This window comes from Ixodes scapularis, unplaced genomic scaffold (genome assembly GCF_016920785.2).
Source record: "Ixodes scapularis isolate PalLabHiFi unplaced genomic scaffold, ASM1692078v2 ptg000910l_1__unscaffolded, whole genome shotgun sequence".
Taxonomy (NCBI): Eukaryota; Metazoa; Arthropoda; class Arachnida; order Ixodida; family Ixodidae; genus Ixodes; species Ixodes scapularis.
In genome coordinates, this window is record NW_024610067.1 from 983,191 (window position 1) to 1,001,826 (window position 18,636).

At 45.4% G+C, this 18,636-nt stretch overlaps 1 protein-coding gene across 1 annotated transcript in view; it reads left to right on the top strand.

Moving 5' to 3' along the window:
* The first annotated feature begins 11,766 nt into the window (after positions 1–11,766).
* LOC121834276 (uncharacterized protein K02A2.6-like) overlaps positions 11,767–18,636 on the top strand; it is a 125,798-nt gene continuing 118,928 nt past the window's right edge. Inside the window, exon 1 of the mRNA XM_042288031.1 lies at positions 11,767–12,595. Coding sequence (XP_042143965.1) covers positions 11,801–12,595 — 795 coding nt within the window. The 5' untranslated portion in view covers positions 11,767–11,800. The remainder of the gene's footprint in view (positions 12,596–18,636) is intronic.

Consider the following 18,636-nt stretch of genomic DNA (forward strand, 5'->3'; position numbering starts at 1 on the left):
CACTTCAAGCCGGAAAGAACGGTGTCCATTACGCGCTGGAACGTCGCCGGTGCTGTGCATAGTCCGAACGGCATAACTTTAAATTCGTACAGCCCGTCCGGCGTGACGAAGGCGGTCTTTTCACGATCTTGTTCGTCCACCTCGATCTGCCAGTACCCACTCTTCAGGTCCATCGACGAAAAGTATCGGGCGTGGCGCAGCCGGTCCAGGGTGTCGTCGATGCGTGGCAGCGGGTAGACGTCCTTTTTTGTTACGGCGTTAAGTCGGCGATAGTCCACGCAGAACCGAAGGGTCCCGTCTTTCTTTTTCACCAGGACTACCGGTGAAGCCCACGGACTCCTTGAGGGCTGAACAATGTCGTCATCGAGCATTTCTTGGACCTGCTTCTGGATGACTTCTCTCTCTTTGACAGAGACACGGTACGGCGACCGATGAACAGGAAGCGCGTTGTCTTCAGTGACAATTCGGTGTTTCGCAACGGTCGTTTGGCGCACCTTTGACGACGTGGAGAAGCACTCGTTGAACTCGACGAGTAGGTCACTGAGTTGTCGTCGTTGTGGGGTAGGCAGGGTTGGATCGATGTCAAACTGCGAAGGCGGCGTTGTCTTGGGTGGCCATGAGGAGAGGTCTTCTGATATTCCGGCGATTGCGGCTGAGTCCGGGAGTTCCTCCGCGTGACCCACGGCGGTGCCTTTCGTAAGGTGCTGGGCCTCCTGTCGGAAGTTCGTTACGAGTGCGACAGTGTGTCCGTCTTGGAGCTCCGTGACGCCTCTTGCGATGCCGATCCCTCTTCCTAGAAGCAACTGGAGGCTTCCTTCGAGCAAAACGTCGCCGCAGAAAGTCTCATCGACCCCGACGGGTACGAAAACACTTGACCGCGGTGGTAGTTTCACGTGGTTTGCGAGGACTCGTACCGCGGATGACGTCGCTTTGGGGTCCTCCTGCGGTGGAGCAGGTTTTCGTAGCGTCAGCCGGTTTGCTCCGAGGTCGATGACGGCGCCATACTCGCAGAGAAAGTCCATTCCGAGGATAATGTCCCTCGAACAGTCTTGCAGAACGACAAACTTGACAGGGCACGTCTCACCGTGGATCTCGACGCGAGCAGTGCATCTCCCAACCGGCGTGATGAGGTGCCCTCCGGCGGTTCGTATTTGAGGTCCATCCCACGGCGTCGTGACTTTTCGAAGACGGCGGGAGAGCCTCCCACTCAAGACTGAGTAGTCTGCTCCGGTGTCCACGAGTGCTGATGCGTCGTGGCCGTCGATAACAACGTTTAGGTTGTTGGACACCGATGCAGAAGCTTCGTTGCGATGCGTGGCGTCGGGAGAGTGGGAGCGCTCCGTCGTTCTTGGAGGCTCTTTACGTCGGTCGTCTTCGGCAACTCCACCTCCAGGGGTTGCCGCGCCTAGTTTCCCCGGCGAGGAGCGAGGGGTGACAGGCTTTCACGTCGGGGTCGGTGCATCGGCGAAGCCGGACGTCGTGGCGATGGCGACCGGAACTGTCGGCGGGAGGCAGGCTCGGGGGACTGAGGTCGTCGAAGGTACTCGTCGATCTCCCGAGGGCGTTCACCGTAACGGGGGCGGGGGTCATTCGGGTGGAATCCGCGCAGCCCGAGTCGTCGGTATGGGCATTGGCGGTAGGTGTGGTTCGCTTCCCCGCAGTGGAAACGCAAAGGACGTCGGTCGGGTGTTCGCCACACGTCGGTCTTCCGAGGTGCGCGGGGCTCCTGGCCGGCATACTGGACCTGGTCGTCCCGGTGGCGGTCGTGCTGCGGCGCAGGAGATCGACGTCGGGGCGGAGCGACATAGGCTCGAGGAGGAGGTGGTGGCCTTCGGGCCACTGCGGCGTAGGTCAGGCTGGGCTCCTCGGGTGCTGCTGCGATGACAGGAGTCTCCGCCTGGAAGGCTCGGTGGACCTCCTCTCGTACGACTTCGGCGAGTGAGAGAAAAGACGGGCTATCTGCAGCAGGTAGGATCTTGCGGAGCTCTTCCCGGACGATATCCCGGACGATCTCCCGGAGGTTGTCGACACCGTTGGTATTTGGGTCCAGTAGGGAAGCCGTGACGGTTGGAGCAGTAGGCGCGCCGGCGAGTCGGTGGTAGTGGCTTGCTCGGGCCGTCAGTGCGCGCTCGATGTTGGTGGCTTTACTGAAAAAAGCATCGACGGTCGTCGGGGGATTCCGAACCAGGCCTCCAAAAATTTCTGCCTTGACGCCTCGCATGAGGATTCGAAGTTTCTTTTCCTCTGTGGCCTCTGGGTCGGCTCGGGCGCTTAAACGCAGGACATCCTCCACGAAGGCGGTGATGCTCTCGTTGGGCCCTTGAGTCCTGGTACGCAGTAAGTCTTCGGCTCTCTCTCGGCGATGCTGGTTGACGAATGTCGCCTTCAGCTGGCTCTTGAAAATGTCCCAGGATGTCAACGAAGACTCGTGATTTTCGTACCAGCTTCTGGCAGTCCCCTCGAGCGAGAAATACACGTTTTGCAGCCGTTGCTCGTTGGTCCAGCTATTGTGGCGGGCGACGCGTTCGAATTGGTCGATCCAATCTTCAACGTCTTCGTGGAGTTCGCCGTGGAACGGAGCCGGTGTCCGAGGAGCGACGGGTAGGTAGACGACGGCAGGAGCGGCGGGGGTCTGCGACTGGTTGGCCATCGTCGGCTGCCTGGTCCTGGGTGGTAGAAGTCCGTATTCCGGGTTTAGCCCTTGGGTGCGGCGACTTGATCGAGTCTCGATCTGGTTTTCGTTGGGTCCTCGGGAGGTTGGGTTCGGACTTGTACTGCGGGAACTCGGAGGGCTGCGCTGCACGAACATGCGGTACCCCGCACCTCCACCAGAATGTCACGGGTGGTGACCAATAAACAAGAAATAAACAGAAATAAACAGAAATAAATGAGCGTTTAATGTGGCGAACTTGTGCCAAAAATAAAGAAGGCAACAGAAGAAAGCAGAGCGTCGCGGGCGTCGAAGTAGGCGTGTCAGCAGAATCGAGCGCTGGGGCGAGACTGACTCGACAAAGTCGCTGGCGGCCTCTTATCTAGAGTGAGCGCTATCTCGAAGTTTCGGCGGAGAAGGTTCGAGCGTAGCGCGCTCGGCGCGAGAATGAACATGCACATTCTGGAAAAACAAGAGCAGGGAAAAACGATAGAAGTTATGTCAGTAGTAAGAATAAACGAGAACCTTCTACAAGTCCGTGACCTTGCGCGCGGCATTATTGAGCAATATAATAGCAACTTATTGCTGCCAGGAGTGTTTTTAAAACAGACAGTATTTATGGGCTGGCCTTTAGCAGTTTTGATGCCACTCACGCGGAATGAGAGCCTGTAGGGGAATGGCGCATTTCATTCGTAAGCGGAATTATGAGTTTACAACAGTAGTGCGTTGTGTTGCCTTGCGTTGGGGGATCGGTGGCTGACTGGGCTAACGCACACCAACTCGGAGCACGTAGAGCGAAAGCTTGCGCTGCAGAACTCAAGGCTCCTGGGTTCCATCCCCACCCCTGCCCATTTCGATCTGGATGAGCGTCGTACCGGCGTGCGTTCATGTGTCCCTACTGAGTGGTGCAGGTTGAAGTCACTACTGCGTGGTGCAGGTTGAAGACCCTAGGCTAGCAGTCATACTGCACTGGCTAAATTGCTCATCTACAGCGAGCAACCCATCGCAACTTTGAAATGGCTGACCAACTATACGCGGTATAAATATCCACAGACCCCGAACAGAAGTGCGTCCCTACTAGCATCCAGTATTGCTGTGTGTGTTGTATTTGTATTTTGTATTTGTTTATTTAGTGTGCCCAATAATGGCTGAAGCCTTTCCATTGGTGCACTAGTTAGTAGCAACACGAACGAACCGCGAGAGTAGTGAACAGTGCCACTCTTGCCGCTCGCCACCGCGCCGATTGGTTTTCGGAGAACTTTGCAGTATTGGTCTCTGGTATTTGGTCATATATCGCACATGGACACAACCAGGGAGCTTTACCCACAATTCAACGCTTGCAAGACTTGCGTGAATACACCCTGTAGGCGCTCGCACTTTCAGAGTCGTTTTAATGTTGCAGAAATGATAGAATGGATACTTGGGCGAGTTGGTGAACCGTACGCTACGGTGACAGCGCAGAGAAACAATCACACTCCAGATACTCGGCAAGACAAGAACACGCGTTGAACTTAAAAGTTTCGTGTATTCGACTACTTTGTTCTTCTCTTCAACGTCTGGATTGACTTTCCAGAACGTGATAAGGTGAAGAAATAGCACACAATACAAAAAAAAGCGAAGAACAGGACAAAAAAAAATTAAAATAGGAAGCCTTTACAAGTCATTCCTCTCCCTCACTCCTATCCTTAAGATAGAAATTGGAGCTTTTTGGTCGACAGCACTATAGAAGGACTACTTACACACTTGTCCTTCAGATGCTCTATTCTTTACACTTCCATTATTTCTCTTGTCAATGGGTCTCGACTCTTACCTATTACGGAACAAGTTTCAAAATGTACTACACAACCACAATCCGGAAAGTGGGTTCCCAAATGTCCAACGGCGACTCAGTGGGTTTTATAAAATGCTCCTTTAAACGATCATTTAAACTCCTGCCAGTATGGTCTACATAAGTAGTGTGGTAAGGAGCATGTAGGCCAGACTGGTGGGTGTTGAATGATCGTTTTTATGGAGGATCTTTATAATATCCATCGAGTTTTCGCTAGACATTTGAGAATCTACTGTCAGGATTGTGGTTGCGTAGCACATTTTGAAAATTGTTCCGTAATAGATGGGATTTGAGACCCACTGACAAGAGAAGTAATAAAAGCGCAAAGAATCGAGCATCTGAAGGACAAGTGTGCAAGTAGTCCTTCTATAGCGCTGTCGACCAAAGAGCTCCAGTTTCTCTCTAAACGATAGGGGTGAGGATAGGGATGAAGTGTAAGAGTTTTCTTGGTCGTTCTTTGCTTTTTTCTTTTGTCTTTTCCTTTTCTCTTCTCTTGTCTTTCGTTTTTTTTTTCTTCTATTTCGTGCTATTTCTTCTGCTTATCACGATCTGGAATGTCCACCTAGACGTTGAAGAGAAGAATGAAGTAGTCGAATACACAAGAGTTATACGTTCAGCGCGTGTGCTTGTCTTTCTGAGTATCTGATGTGTGATTGTTTCGCTGCACTGTCACCGTAGAATATCAAAAAATGAATAGTGACATTGGCATATTTGTCGTGCCAAAGCCTGTCACAATTTTTCCGAACTCTGATCTCCACGAAATCACAATACCATTGTTTCTGTGGTAGTGACACGGCACAGTCTATACTTGTTTTGCAGGGGGGATCGGTGGCCGAGTGGTGTAGCGCACACCAGCTTGGAGCACGTGGAGCGAAAGCTCGCGCTGCAGAACCCAGGGATCCTGGGTTCGAGCCCCACCCCTGCCCGTTTCGATCTGGATGAGCATCGTACCGGCGTGCGGTCGTGTATCACTACTGCGTGATGCACGTTAAAGACCCCAGGCTAGTGGTTCTACCGCACTGGCTAAATTTCTCATCTACAGCTGGGAGACTCGTCGCCCCTGTGAGGCAGACCAAGTTCTAGGCTGTATAAACATACACACAACCCAATTTTTTTTACACTTGTTTTGCTCCAGTCTTGGTAAGGGGACGCTGTAATCGGATTATACTCAATTATGGTGTACTAGATAGCACTATATTTGCAGAGCTAGTCTTCGTTTTTTGTAGTTCCATCGAGATATATTTCAGCTTTTAAGTTACTTGTTATTTAGCATGTAAATTGACAAGCTTATCTAGATTGAAGGCAGCAAATATCTTGCCAGCACTCATGCTACGTGTTTGAGGTATATTGGGTTAACATAATTTACCCAACCTTTGATTTTGTTTTGTCAGTGCCTCAAGGGAAGCAAGGAGGAGTGGATCCCCGCCCCTGCCCGTTTCGATCTGAATGAGCATCGTACCGGCGTGCGGTTGTGTATCTCTACTGCGTGGTGCGCGTTAAAGACCCCAGGCTAGCGGTTGTACCGCGTTGGCTAAATTACTATACTGCTGAGACAGCAGACGCCCACTGAGCCAAGACAACTTCCGACTGTATAAACATAGGCACAATTTTTTTCTTTTTTCTTTTGAGAAGGAGTGGGATTAAGTAGAGAAGCTAGTGGGTTTTTCTATGAGTACGAAGCTGTCCAAAGTAAGGTCAGAATGGAAAAAGCACCACGAAGTTCCGCCTGGTCCCAAACAGCCACAATAATGAACACGGAATTCAGAAGAATAGTGAAACAAAGGACTTACGCAGGCAGCCACACTTTTTGAGTTCGCAATGACATTTGATTATGATCACAAATAATCCTGCTTTGCTCAAGGTGGCCTAGTTTACACACCATAGTGGTGATCTTTAGCGCAGCAGGAATATTTTTTATCAGAATTAAACGTCATTGTTAACTGAACAAATGTGGCTGTCTGTGTAAAGCCTTCGTGTTTTTATTCTTTTTACTTCTGTGTTCATTATTTCATTTTTTTCTCATGATTTAGTCCTTTTGTTTTTGTTTCTTATGTGTTCATTATTTTATTTTTGTTTCTTATGTGTTCATTATTTTATTTTTTTTTTATTTTTAGGAGGTTTTAGTTAAAGATATGATGCCCTCGTCATTTCCTAGTCCGGAAAACAGTGGCGACCTCGTCGTGTTCAAGTAGCAGTAACGACCATTTCATCTTGTATTGCTTTCGCGGCGAACAACGGTGTCTGTGTGCGTGTGTGATGTGTTAATCACACGGGAAGATTTGGCAACCGAACGGAAAAACAAGGCCAGCGAGGAGCGACTGGGGGCTTTGAACATCCCACGGTGCAAGGAAGGACTTCAACGATGAGGCTAGCAAGCAAGCCCTTGTCAAAACTACTGTGCTCGACCGGAGAGTTGAATCAGGCCTGTGACTCTGTGAGTAAGAATCAACGACTTGGAACTTCCATATAGTTTACAGCTTAATTGTTGCCTTCCGTTTGTTTTATTTTAATAGGTGTCTGTGTGCTATTACATTTTTAGTTTATTTTAATGGTTGTCCGCGCGATATTACAGTTTTGTTCCTTATAATTTTTTCTTGAACAGGGAAGTGCTTGTTTGGAGTTTTCACGCTTTCATGTATAAAACTTCTTTTGCAAACCAAACTCTCGGTCTGCTCTCACGACAACCAATCCCGCCAAAGGGCTGTGAATTTCCGACGTCGAATGATATGTTACAATGTTTTCTAACTAGCGATCGCCTACATTCTATCTTTGTAGCATACGTATTTGTTGGAATGACAATTTCCGAACCCGGCCAATAAAGACTGGTCAGTGGCCTATTCTGTAGATATATCTACGTGAACACACGTTTGGGGCAGTGTGGGATACAGTATGATGTGTATTTTGTGGATACTCATAGAAATGCATTATATGATCCCGTGTCTGGACCTGGAAACTATGGTAACTGTCCCATGGCAATAATTTTCATGTGATGCCAGAAGGAGCATCATATGAGAATTGCTTTATATAGGGTGGGTACCCTATCTGCCAGACCCAAACACGCGATCATATAAAGCAGTCTATATATGGAATATGAGGAATTGGGATGATATGGATATATAAGGAATTGGGCGGATATGGGTATATAAGGAATTGGGCAGATATGGGTATATCCATCCAGATATGGCCTGATTGTGCATATCTGGCCATATCTGCTTTATTCCTTATATATCCATATCTGTATTTTTTAATATAAGTCCAGATATGACATTTCTGTAAGGGATCTCTATGATACTTCCGCAGAAACAGCGAAATGTATTCCGGAATACAGATAGAGATACTTATTGAAATACGTTTGTTCCCGAAGGTGCTTCGTGGGGAGGGTGTAGTTGGTGGTGAATGCGAATGGTAATTTATTCGTTTGCTTTTTTTTGTGACACGTTATTCACTTCTCCTTGCCTCGAACTCTTTATTTAACATCAATGACGCTAAAAATATATGTCACTGCTGTTGAACGACATAGTTACCGAACGGTAAAGGCAGCGTAGCATGCTTGACAAAAGGCATGTGCCCGAAATTAACCCGGTTTTGCTACGAGGGCGCATCTCAAATTGACGTCTTATATCCTTCTGAGTCACCGATAGTTCGGGAAGAATGGACAACAGAGCCGTACTTTTTCTCCGCCCAGCTCCTTTACAGCGTTCGCTCTGCTAAATTGGAAAGAGTTGAGGGCTTTGTAAGAGAAGCTGATTTTGTTATTTTTGCTAGTAACCTTATTTAAACCACGGCCTTTATTTTTTGTATTGGTGACTGTGGTGAAGCATGTTACAGGGCGGGTTCATCTTTTACATTGAGAAGCAACTTGCAACAAACATATGTTTTTATCCCAAAATTTATCTTGAAAAGGGCAAAAATGTAAAGAGATACATAAGTCTGGCAACTATCACAATACAAGCGATACATTGTAAATGTATTTCCCTCCTGAAATACAAATACATTTTTGTATTTGTACTTCGATGCAGAGATACAAATACTCGAAAGTATCCCTAAGGTACTATCGCGATGCATTTGTATCGCGACACTGCCCAGGCCTGCTTTAACTGAAGAATTGTATTAGGAGGGTACACAAAAATGACCCTAACTTTTTTTGACAGCGCGGATGAAAGATGTCTGTTGTGTTTGAGTATTGTTTCAATAAATAGCGCGAGGAGCGGGCAAAGAAGTGAGCGCGCGCCTGGGATGTGCGAGACGAAACGAAATGCACGGGACATTAAAACCGTTTGGCTCTGGAAGCTACATCGGCTGCACCTCGTCCTGTCTCTTGTCGTAAGCACCGTGGTCGTAAGCCACAACATAATTGGCGACGAGGTATGGAACGTCCATCACGACTGCAACGGGCATCGTAGAAGGAATCCACCGGGCCACGGCAAGGACGAACGAACATGGCAGGGTTGGGAAGGTTCGATCCATTTGTGGAGGATGGTGACGAAGATTTTGAATCTTACGTCGAAAGATTCGAACACTACCTAAAGGCTACAAAGGTAAGCGAAGCTCTAAGGCTCTCTGCTTTTGTCACCGCAATTGGCCAGAAACCGTACAAGACTCTTAAGACTTTACTCCATCCGGTCAAACCAGAAGAGAAAAGCTGGGAGGAGTTGGTGGCGGTTCTGAAAGGTCATTACGCTCCGAGGCCGATGGTGATAGCAGAGCGGTTTAAGTTTAACCGTCGCTACCAAAAGGAAGAGGAGACGGTAGCCACTTTTTCAGTGGAGCTGAAGAGGCTCGCGTCGACTTGCGAGTTCGGCAGTTTCTTGGATGATGCTTTGCGCGACAGGTTCGTCGCGGGATTAAAAGACAAGAAAACACAGTCCGACTTGTTGAAGAAGACGACGTTGACGTTTGGTGCCGCGTGTGACATTGCTAAAAGCATCGAGCTCGCACGCAAGGAAACCATCACGTTTCAGCCTACTGCAGGTCGTCATAGGTCGTCTAGCCAACGAGAAGAAGACGACGTGAACGCGGTTCAGCAACAGAAAAGGGAACCGTGGCGCAAGTCAAATAAGGGTCCACGAGCTTCCACGACTAAACAGACATCCGGGCATACGGGAGACACCACGTCTTCATGTTCCTACTGCGGACAGGTACACACTGGACAGCCCTGCAAGTACCGCAAGTACAAATGTCATGTCTGTAAAAAGGTCGGACACCTGGCAAAAGTTTGTAGGTTCAAAACAGACTCCGTTAAACACGTCGCAAGTGAAAGAGCTGATGATATGCAGCTTTACACAGTGTACGCGTGTGAAACGGGAAGGCGTAACTATGAAGTAGATGTTAAAGTAGCCGACAAGCTCGTAAGAATGCAGATAGACACTGGAGCGTCCGTGTCGGTAGTGCCTGAATCGTGGTGTGTGAAATACTGGGCAAACATTCCTAAGGAGCCATGCAACCTTAAATTGAGAACGTATGGGGGGAATTTTCTCACGGTGACTGGGAAGTTGTCAGTACCAGTCGAGCACAATGGACAGAGAAAGACACTTCCTCTTATTGTAGTTAAGGCACCAGGGGGCAACGTAACCCCGCTGCTTGGTCGAGACTGGCTAGAAGAGCTGAGGCTAGACTGGTCATGCGTAAACAGTGTAAGAGAAGAAAAGGAAGCAAGGCTCCTTGAGAAGTACGCTGAACTTTTTGGAGAAGGTGTGGGTTTGATAAAAGGACAACAGGTCAAACTGGTTTTGAAGGAACAAAGCACCCCTGTCTACTGCAAACCGCGACCTGTGCCCTATGCGCTAAGAGAAGCTGTGGAGCAGGAAATTCAATCATTAGTAACAAAAGGAATATTGGTACCAGTGTTGCAAAGTGAGTGGGCGACACCTTTGGTAGTGGTACCTAAACCAAACAAACAGGTCCGGTTGTGTGGAGATTACAAAGTGACCTTAAACCCAGTCTGTCGGACGGATCACTACCCTCTCCCGCTCATGGAAGACTTGTTCGTTTTACTGAGTGGTTGTAAGTACTTTACCGTACTTGATCTGTCTACAGCCTACCAGCAGCTGGAATTGCATCCGGAGTCACAAGATTTGGTCACTGTGAACACACACCTTGGCTTGTTTAAGTCCACGAGATTGCCTTACGGCATCACTAGTGCTCCTGCAATTTTTCAGTCCGTCATGGACAAAGTACTGGAAGGGCTGAGAAATGTCGCGTGCTATCTAGACGATGTACTAATAGCGGGCGAAACTTATGAGGACTGCTACAAAAAGGTGGAAAGCGTGCTGGCACGGTTCAGCCAACAAGGCATCAGACTAAAGAAAGAAAAATGTAGATTTTTTCAGACGTCTGTTCATTATTTGGGACATGTGATAGATCAACATGGGGTTCGACCATCGGAAGAGAAAGTAAAGGCCATACGGGAGGCCCCATGCCCCAAAAATGAATCAGAACTGCGCGCCTACTTGGGCATGATTAACTTTTATGGCAAGTTTGTGCTGAACATGTCAACCGAGCTGAAGCCGTTGTATGACTTATTACAGAAGGGCACAAAATGGCGTTGGTCAAGGGCAGAAGACAACGCATTCAACAGAAGTAAGGCGTGGCTTACGCATGAAAACGTCTTAACGTTCTATGACCCAAAAAAGGAATTGGGGCTTGTATGTGACGCTTCAGTGTACGGAGTGGGAGCGGTTCTTTTTCACAGAGTTGGGAATGATGAGAAACCGATTGCTTATGCATCACGAACTCTGAGCAAGGCTGAAAAGGGTTACGCCCAAATTGAAAAAGAGGCCCTAGCAGTTGTTTTTGGGTTGAAAAAGTTTCACAAGTATCTGTATGGCAGAAATTTCAGCATCTATTCGGATCACCAGCCGTTGGCAGGGCTGTTAGGTCATGAAAAACAAATTCCGGCGATGTCAGCAGCCAGGATGCAGAGGTGGGCTCTCTTACTTGCTGCCTACAGTTACAAGTGGGTTTATCGGAAGGGTAGCCAGATTCAGAATGCTGATGCGCTGTCACGTCTGCCTTTGCCCAACGTGAACGATAGCTCAGACTACGTCAGTTTCTTTTCGGCGGTGGACGAAGTGCCATTGTCAGCTCGTGAAATTAGGAGAGAAACTGAAAAGGATAGTGTGATGAAAAGAGTGTTGTTTTTCACACTGAACGGATGGCCTTCACATGTGGATAATGAGGCATTGCAACCGTACTTTGTGCGCCGTCACGAATTGTCGGTTGACCAAGGGTGTGTAACATGGGGAAATCGAGTGATCATTCCCGAAGTGTTTAGAAAAAAAGTGTTGTCCCTGTTGCACGAGGGACATCCAGGCACCACCAGAATGAAAATGCTATCACGTAGTCACGTGTGGTGGCCTTTGATAACATATGATGTCGAAAACACTGTCAAAAACTGTAGTACTTGTCAACTAACGCAGAACGCGCCACCACGTGTTCCATTATTAACGTGGGGTTGGCCAACGCGCAGATGGCAAAGGGTGCATCTTGATTTTGCATACCGGGATCAGAACTGGTTTTTGATTGTCGTAGATGCTCATTCAAAGTGGGTAGAGGTGTTTCTAATGAGTTCCACTACGACGAAATGTACTATCGAAAGATTGCGAAGTGTTTTCGCCGCGTTTGGACTACCAGAAGAGGTAGTGACAGACAATGGACCCCAGTTTGTGGCGACAGAGTTCGTAGAGTTTCTGTCGATGAATGGGGTACGCCACACGAAAAGTCCTCCGTACCATCCCGCCTCAAACGGAAGCGCGGAACGGTGTGTGCAAACCGTCAAGCGGGACCTCCTGAGGCAGGTAATCGACGAGCAACGGACGGGTGTACCGAAATCGATGCAACATCGAGTCGACCAGTTCCTGTTTGCATACAGAAACACCCCAACTGGTACGACCGACAGAACTCCAGCCGAGCTGTTTCTCTCTTGGAAGCCTAGGACCCGTCTGAGCTTCCCTCATCCTGAAATGGAGAGACGCATGAGAGATCGCCAGCAACAAATCAAGACAGCCGCCGACATGAGAAGAGGCTCTTGGCGAACTTTCGAAGAAGGCGACCAAGTCCTCGTCCGGGGATCACGTCCGACAGATCCTGCATGGTTGGTGGGACGTGTTATGAAGAAAGTAAGTGCATCAACCTACGTCGTGATAGTGCAAGATCAGCATCGGTATGTGCACGTGGATGATGTCCGTCCGAGACACTTCGAAGATTCGTCTGCACAGAGAAGAAATGTCGACACTCCGGCTGCAACACCACGAAGGGCGTCCGGTGGTTCTCGAGACAACATGACAGAGCCTGCTGCCCTCGATATGGAGCCTGTTTCCGAGACAGCGGTACCGACCACACCAGTGCTTCGAAGTAGCATACGACAACGTAGGCCACCGGAGAGGTATTCTTGTGTGAGTCAGCCAAAACATTGATGGGGAAGGAGTGTTGTGTTTGAGTATTGTTTCAATAAATAGCGCGAGGAGCGGGCAAAGAAGTGAGCGCGCGCCTGGGATGTGCGAGACGAAACGAAATGCACGGGACATTAAAACCGTTTGGCTCTGGAAGCTACATCGGCTGCACCTCGTCCTGTCTCTTGTCGTAAGCACCGTGGTCGTAAGCCACAACAATGTCTATTAATAAAAACATAAAAAAGAGATAAAAAACAGCAAGCCGAAATCCAAAATTATCAACACACACTCTAGCACTGCACATGACGGTTGGCTGGCGAACAATATTTTTTTTTTAATTTGTACGCCTCCGGTATCTCGCTAGACAGGTAGTCTTCGTGCTTCAAAGTGATCTGTTTGTCACATAATCTTCCCTCACACCCATAATAATAAAACATTAATTTCTAAACAAAAACATACACAAAATTAAAAAATGGCGGCCACCTTTGCTTTCAATTTTCTACGATGCATGAAATACAGTGTTTAAGAAGTAATTAATTTAATTTGTCTTGAAGATTATTTAGTCTTTTAGAGTATAGATCACACCACGTCGTGTCACGTCACGTATATTTTCCAGCTAGGTTTGCCGACGACACTACGTGTTTGTATCTATCGCGTGATATCAGGTTACGTGACGTCAATATTCGATAATATTTATCGGGGAAGCTGAATTGGGCGTATAAGTCACGTAACGTCAGGTCACGTCATTAATTGTAAGCTAAATTTAGCAGGAAAACTAAATTTGTGTATAGGTCATGTGACGTCAATTGTTTTGCTAAATTTAGCAGGAAAATTGAATTGGTCTGTAGGTTCCTTGACGTGCTGTCAGGTAACATCAAATGTTTCGCTAAATTTAGAGAACAACCTGACTTTGTGTAATGGTCATGTGACCCCAATTTTTTGCTAAATTTAGCAGGAAAACTGAATTGGTGTACAGGTCATGTGATGTCAATTTATCAACAACATTTAGTAGAGAAACTGAATTGGTCTGTAAGTTCCTTGACATGCGGCCACGTAACATCAAATTTACCGCCAAATTTAGAGAGCAACCTGAATTTGTGTGTAGGTCATGTGACGTCAATTCTTGTGCTGAATTTAGCAGGAAAACTGAATCGGTCTGTAGGTTCCTTGACGTGAAGTCAGGTAACATCAAGTTCCCCGCTAAATTTAGAGAGCAACCTAAATTTGTGTAATGGTCATGTGACCTCAATTTTTTGCTAAATTTAGCAGGAAAACTGAATTGGTGTACAGGTCATGTGATGTCAACTTATCAACAACATTTAGTAGAGAAACTGAATTGGTCGGTAAGTTTCTTGACATGCGGCCACGTAACTCTCAAATTTACCGCCAAATTTAGAGAGCAACCTGAATTTGTGTGTAGGTCATGTGACGTCAATTTTTGTGCTGAATTTAGCAGGAAAACTGAATTGGTCTGCAGGTTCCTTGACGTGAAGTCAGGTAACATCAAATTCCCCGCTAAATTTAGAGAGCAACCTAAATTTGTGTAATGGTCATGTGACCTCAATTTTTTGCTAAATTTAGCAGGAAAACTGAATTGGTGTACAGGTCATGTGATGTCAATTAATCAACAACATTTAGTAGAGAAACTGAATTGGTCTGTAAGTTCCTTGACATGCGGCCACGTAACATCAAATTTACCGCCAAATTTAGAGAGCAACCTGAATTTGTGTGTAGGTCATGTGACGTCAATTCTTGTGCTAAATTTAGCAGGAAAACTGAATTGGTCTGTAGGTTCCTTGACGTGAAGTCAGGTAACATCAAATTCCCCGCTAAATTTAGAGAGCAACCTAAATTTCTGTAATGGTCATGCGAACTCAATTTTTTGCTAAATTTAGCAGGAAAACTGAATTGGTGTACAGGTCATCGGATGTCAATTTATCAACAATATTTAGTAGAGAAACTAAATTGGTCTGTAAGTTCCTTGACATGCGCCCACGTAACGTCAAATTTACCGCCAAATTTAGAGAGCAACCTGAATTTGTGTGTAGGTCATGTGACTTCAATTTTTTTGCTAAATTTAGCAGGAAAACTGAATTGGTCTGTAGGTTCCTTGACGTGCTGTCAGGTAACATCAAATTTTTTGCTAAATTTAGAGAGCAACCTAAATTTGTGTAATGGTCATGTGACCTAAATTTTTTGCTAAATTTAGCAGGAAAACTGAATTGGTGTACGGGTCATGTGATCTCAATTTATCAACGACATTTAGTAGAGAAACTGAATTGGTCTGTAAGTTCCCTGACATGCGGCCACGTAACATCAAATTTACCGCCAAATTTAGAGAGCAACCTGAATTTGTGTGTAGGTCATGTGACTTCAATTCTTTTGATAAATTTAGCAGGAAAACTGAATTGTTCTGTAGGTTCCTTGATGTGAAGTCAGGTTACATCAAATTCCCCGCTAAAATTAGAGAGCAACCTAAATTTGTGTAATGGTCATGTGACCTCAATTTTTTGCTAAATTTAGCAGGAAAACTGAATTGGTGTACAGGTCATGTGATGTCAATTTATCAACAACATTTAGTAGAGAAACTGAATTGGTCTGTAAGTCCCTTGACATGCGGTCACGTAACATCAAATTTACCGCCAAATTTAGAGAGCAACCTGAATTTGTGTGTAGGTCATGTGACGTCAATTGTTTTGCTAAATTTAGCAGGAAAACTGAATTGGTCTGCAGGTTCCTTCACGTGAAGTCAGGTAACATCAAATTCCCCGCTAAATTTAGAGAGCAACCTAAATTTGTGTAATGGTCATGTGACCTCAATTTTTTGCTTAATTTAGCAGGAAAGCTGAATTGGTGTACAGGTCATGTGATGTCAATTTATCAACGACATTTATTAGAGAAACTGAATTGCTCTGTATGTTCCTTGACGTAAGGCCACGTAACATCAAATTTCCCGCTAAATTTAGAGAGCAACCTGAATTTGTGTGTAGGTCATGTGACTTCAATTCGTTTGCTGAATTTAGCGGGAAAACTGAATTCGTCTGTAGGTTCCTTGACGTAATGTCAAGTAACATAAAATTTCACGCTAAATTTAGAAAGCAACCTGAGTTTGCGTATATTTCATGTGACGTCATTTTTTTTGCTAAATTTAGCAGGAAAGCTGGATTGGTCTGTAGGTTCCTTGACGTAATGTCAAGCAACATCAAATTTCCCGCTAAATATGGAGGGCAACCTGAATTTGTTATAGGTCATCTGACATCAATTTTTTGCTAAGTTTAGCAGGAACACTGAATTGGTGTATAGGTTATGGGATGTAGATTTGTCCACGACATTTAGCAGAGAAACTGAATTGGTATGTAGGTTCCTTGACGCGAGGTGAGGTAACATCAAATTTCCCGCTAAATTTAGAGGGAACCTGAATTTGTGTATAGGTCATCTGACGTCAATTTTTTCCTAAGTTTAGCAGGAAAACTGAACTGGTGTATAGGTCATGTGATGTCAATTTGTCCACGACATTTAGCAGAGCAACTGAATTGGTCTGTAGTTTCTTTGACGCCAGGTGAGGTAACATCAAAGTTCCCGCTAAATTTAGTGGGCAACCTTAATTTGTGTATAGGTTCTCTGACGTAAATTATTTTGCTAAATTTAGCAGGAGAACTGCATTGGCCTTTAGGTTCTTTGATGTGAAGTCAGGCAACATCAAATTTCCCGCTAAATTCAGAGAACAATCTGAGTTACCATATAGGTCATGTGACGTCATTTTTTTTGCTAAATTTAGCAGGAAAACTGAATTGGTCTGTAGGTTCCTTCACTAGATGTCAGGTAACATCAAATTTCCCGCTAAATTTAGAGAGCAACCTGATTTTGTCTGTAGGTCACGCTACAGCAATTTATTCGCGACATTTAGTAGAGAAACTGAATTGGTCTGTAAGTTCCTTGACATGTGGCCCCATAACATCAAATTTACCGCCAAATTTAGAGAGCAACCTGAATTTGTGTGTAGGTCATGGGACGTCAATTGTTTTGCTAAATTTAGCAGGAAAACTGAATTGGTCTGTAGGTTCCTTGACGTGATGTCAGGTAACATCAAATTCTCCGATAAATTTAGAGAGCAGCCTAAATTTGTGTAATGGTCATGTGACCTCAATTTTTTGCTAAATTTAGCAGGAAAACTGAATTGGTGTACAGGACATGTGATGTCAATTTATCAACAATATTTAGTAGAGAAACTGAATTGGTCTGTAAGTTCCTTGACATGCGGCCACGTAACATCAAATTTACCGCCAAATTTAGAGAGCAACCTGAATTTGTGTGTAGGTCATGTGACGTCAATTTTTGTGCTAAATTTAGCAGGAAAACTGAATTGGTCTGTAGGTTCCTTGACGTGAAGTCAGGTAACATCAAATTCCCCGCTAAATTTAGAGAGCAACCTAAATTTGTGTAACGGTCATGTGACCTCAATTTTTTGCTAAATTTAGCAGGAAAACTGAATTGGTGTACAGGTCATCGGATGTCAATTTATCAACAATATTTAGTAGAGAAACTAAATTGGTCTGTAAGTTCCTTGACATGCGCCCACGTAACGTCAAATTTACCGCCAAATTTAGAGAGCAACCTGAATTTGTGTGTAGGTCATGTGACTTCAATTTTTTTGCTAAATTTAGCAGGAAAACTGAATTGGTCTGTAGGTTCCTTGACGTGCTGTCAGGTAACATCAAATTTTTTGCTAAATTTAGAGAGCAACCTAAATTTGTGTAATGGTCATGTGACCTAAATTTTTTGCTAAATTTAGCAGGAAAACTTAATTGGTGTACAGGTCATGTGATGTCAATTTATCAACGACATTTAGTAGAGAAACTGAATTGGTCTGTAAGTTCCTTGACATGCGGCCACGTAACATCAAATTTACCGCCAAATTTAGAGAGCAACCTGAATTTGTGTGTAGGTCATGTGACTTCAATTTTTTTGATAAATTTAGCAGGAAAACTGAATTGGTCTGTAGGTTCCTTGATGTGAAGTCAGGTTACATCAAATTCCCCGCTAAATTTAGAGAGCAACCTAAATTTGTGTAATGGTCATGTGACCTCAATTTTTTGCTAAATTTAGCAGGAAAACTGAATTGGTGTACAGGTCATCTGATGTCAATTTATCAACAATATTTAGTAGAGAAACTGAATTGGTCTGTAAGTTCCTTGACATGCGGCCACGTAACATCAGATTTACCGCCAAATTTAGAGAGCAACCTGAATTTGTGTGTAGGTCATGTGACTTCAATTTTTTTTGCTAAATTTAGCAGGAAAACTGAATTGGTCTGTAGGTTCCTTGACGTGCTGTCAGGTAACATCAAATTTTTTGCTAAATTTAGAAAGCAACCTAATTTTGTGTAATGGTCATGTGACCTCAATTTTTTGCTAAATTTAGCAGGAAAACTGAATTGATGTACAGGTCATGTGATGTCAATTTATCAACGACATTTAGTAGAGAAACTGAATTGGTCTGTAAGTTCCTTGACATGCGGCCACGTAACATCAAATTTAACGCCAAATTTAGAGAGCAACCCGAATTTGTGTGTAGGTCATGTGACGTCAATTGTTTTGCTAAATTTAGCAGGAAAACTGAATTGGTCTGTAGGTTCCTTGACGTGAAGTCAGGTAACATCAAATTCCCCGCTAAATTTAGAGAGCAACCTAAATTTGTGTAATGGTCATGTGACCTCAATTTTTTGCTTAATTTAGCAGGAAAACTGAATTGGTGTACAGGTCATGTGA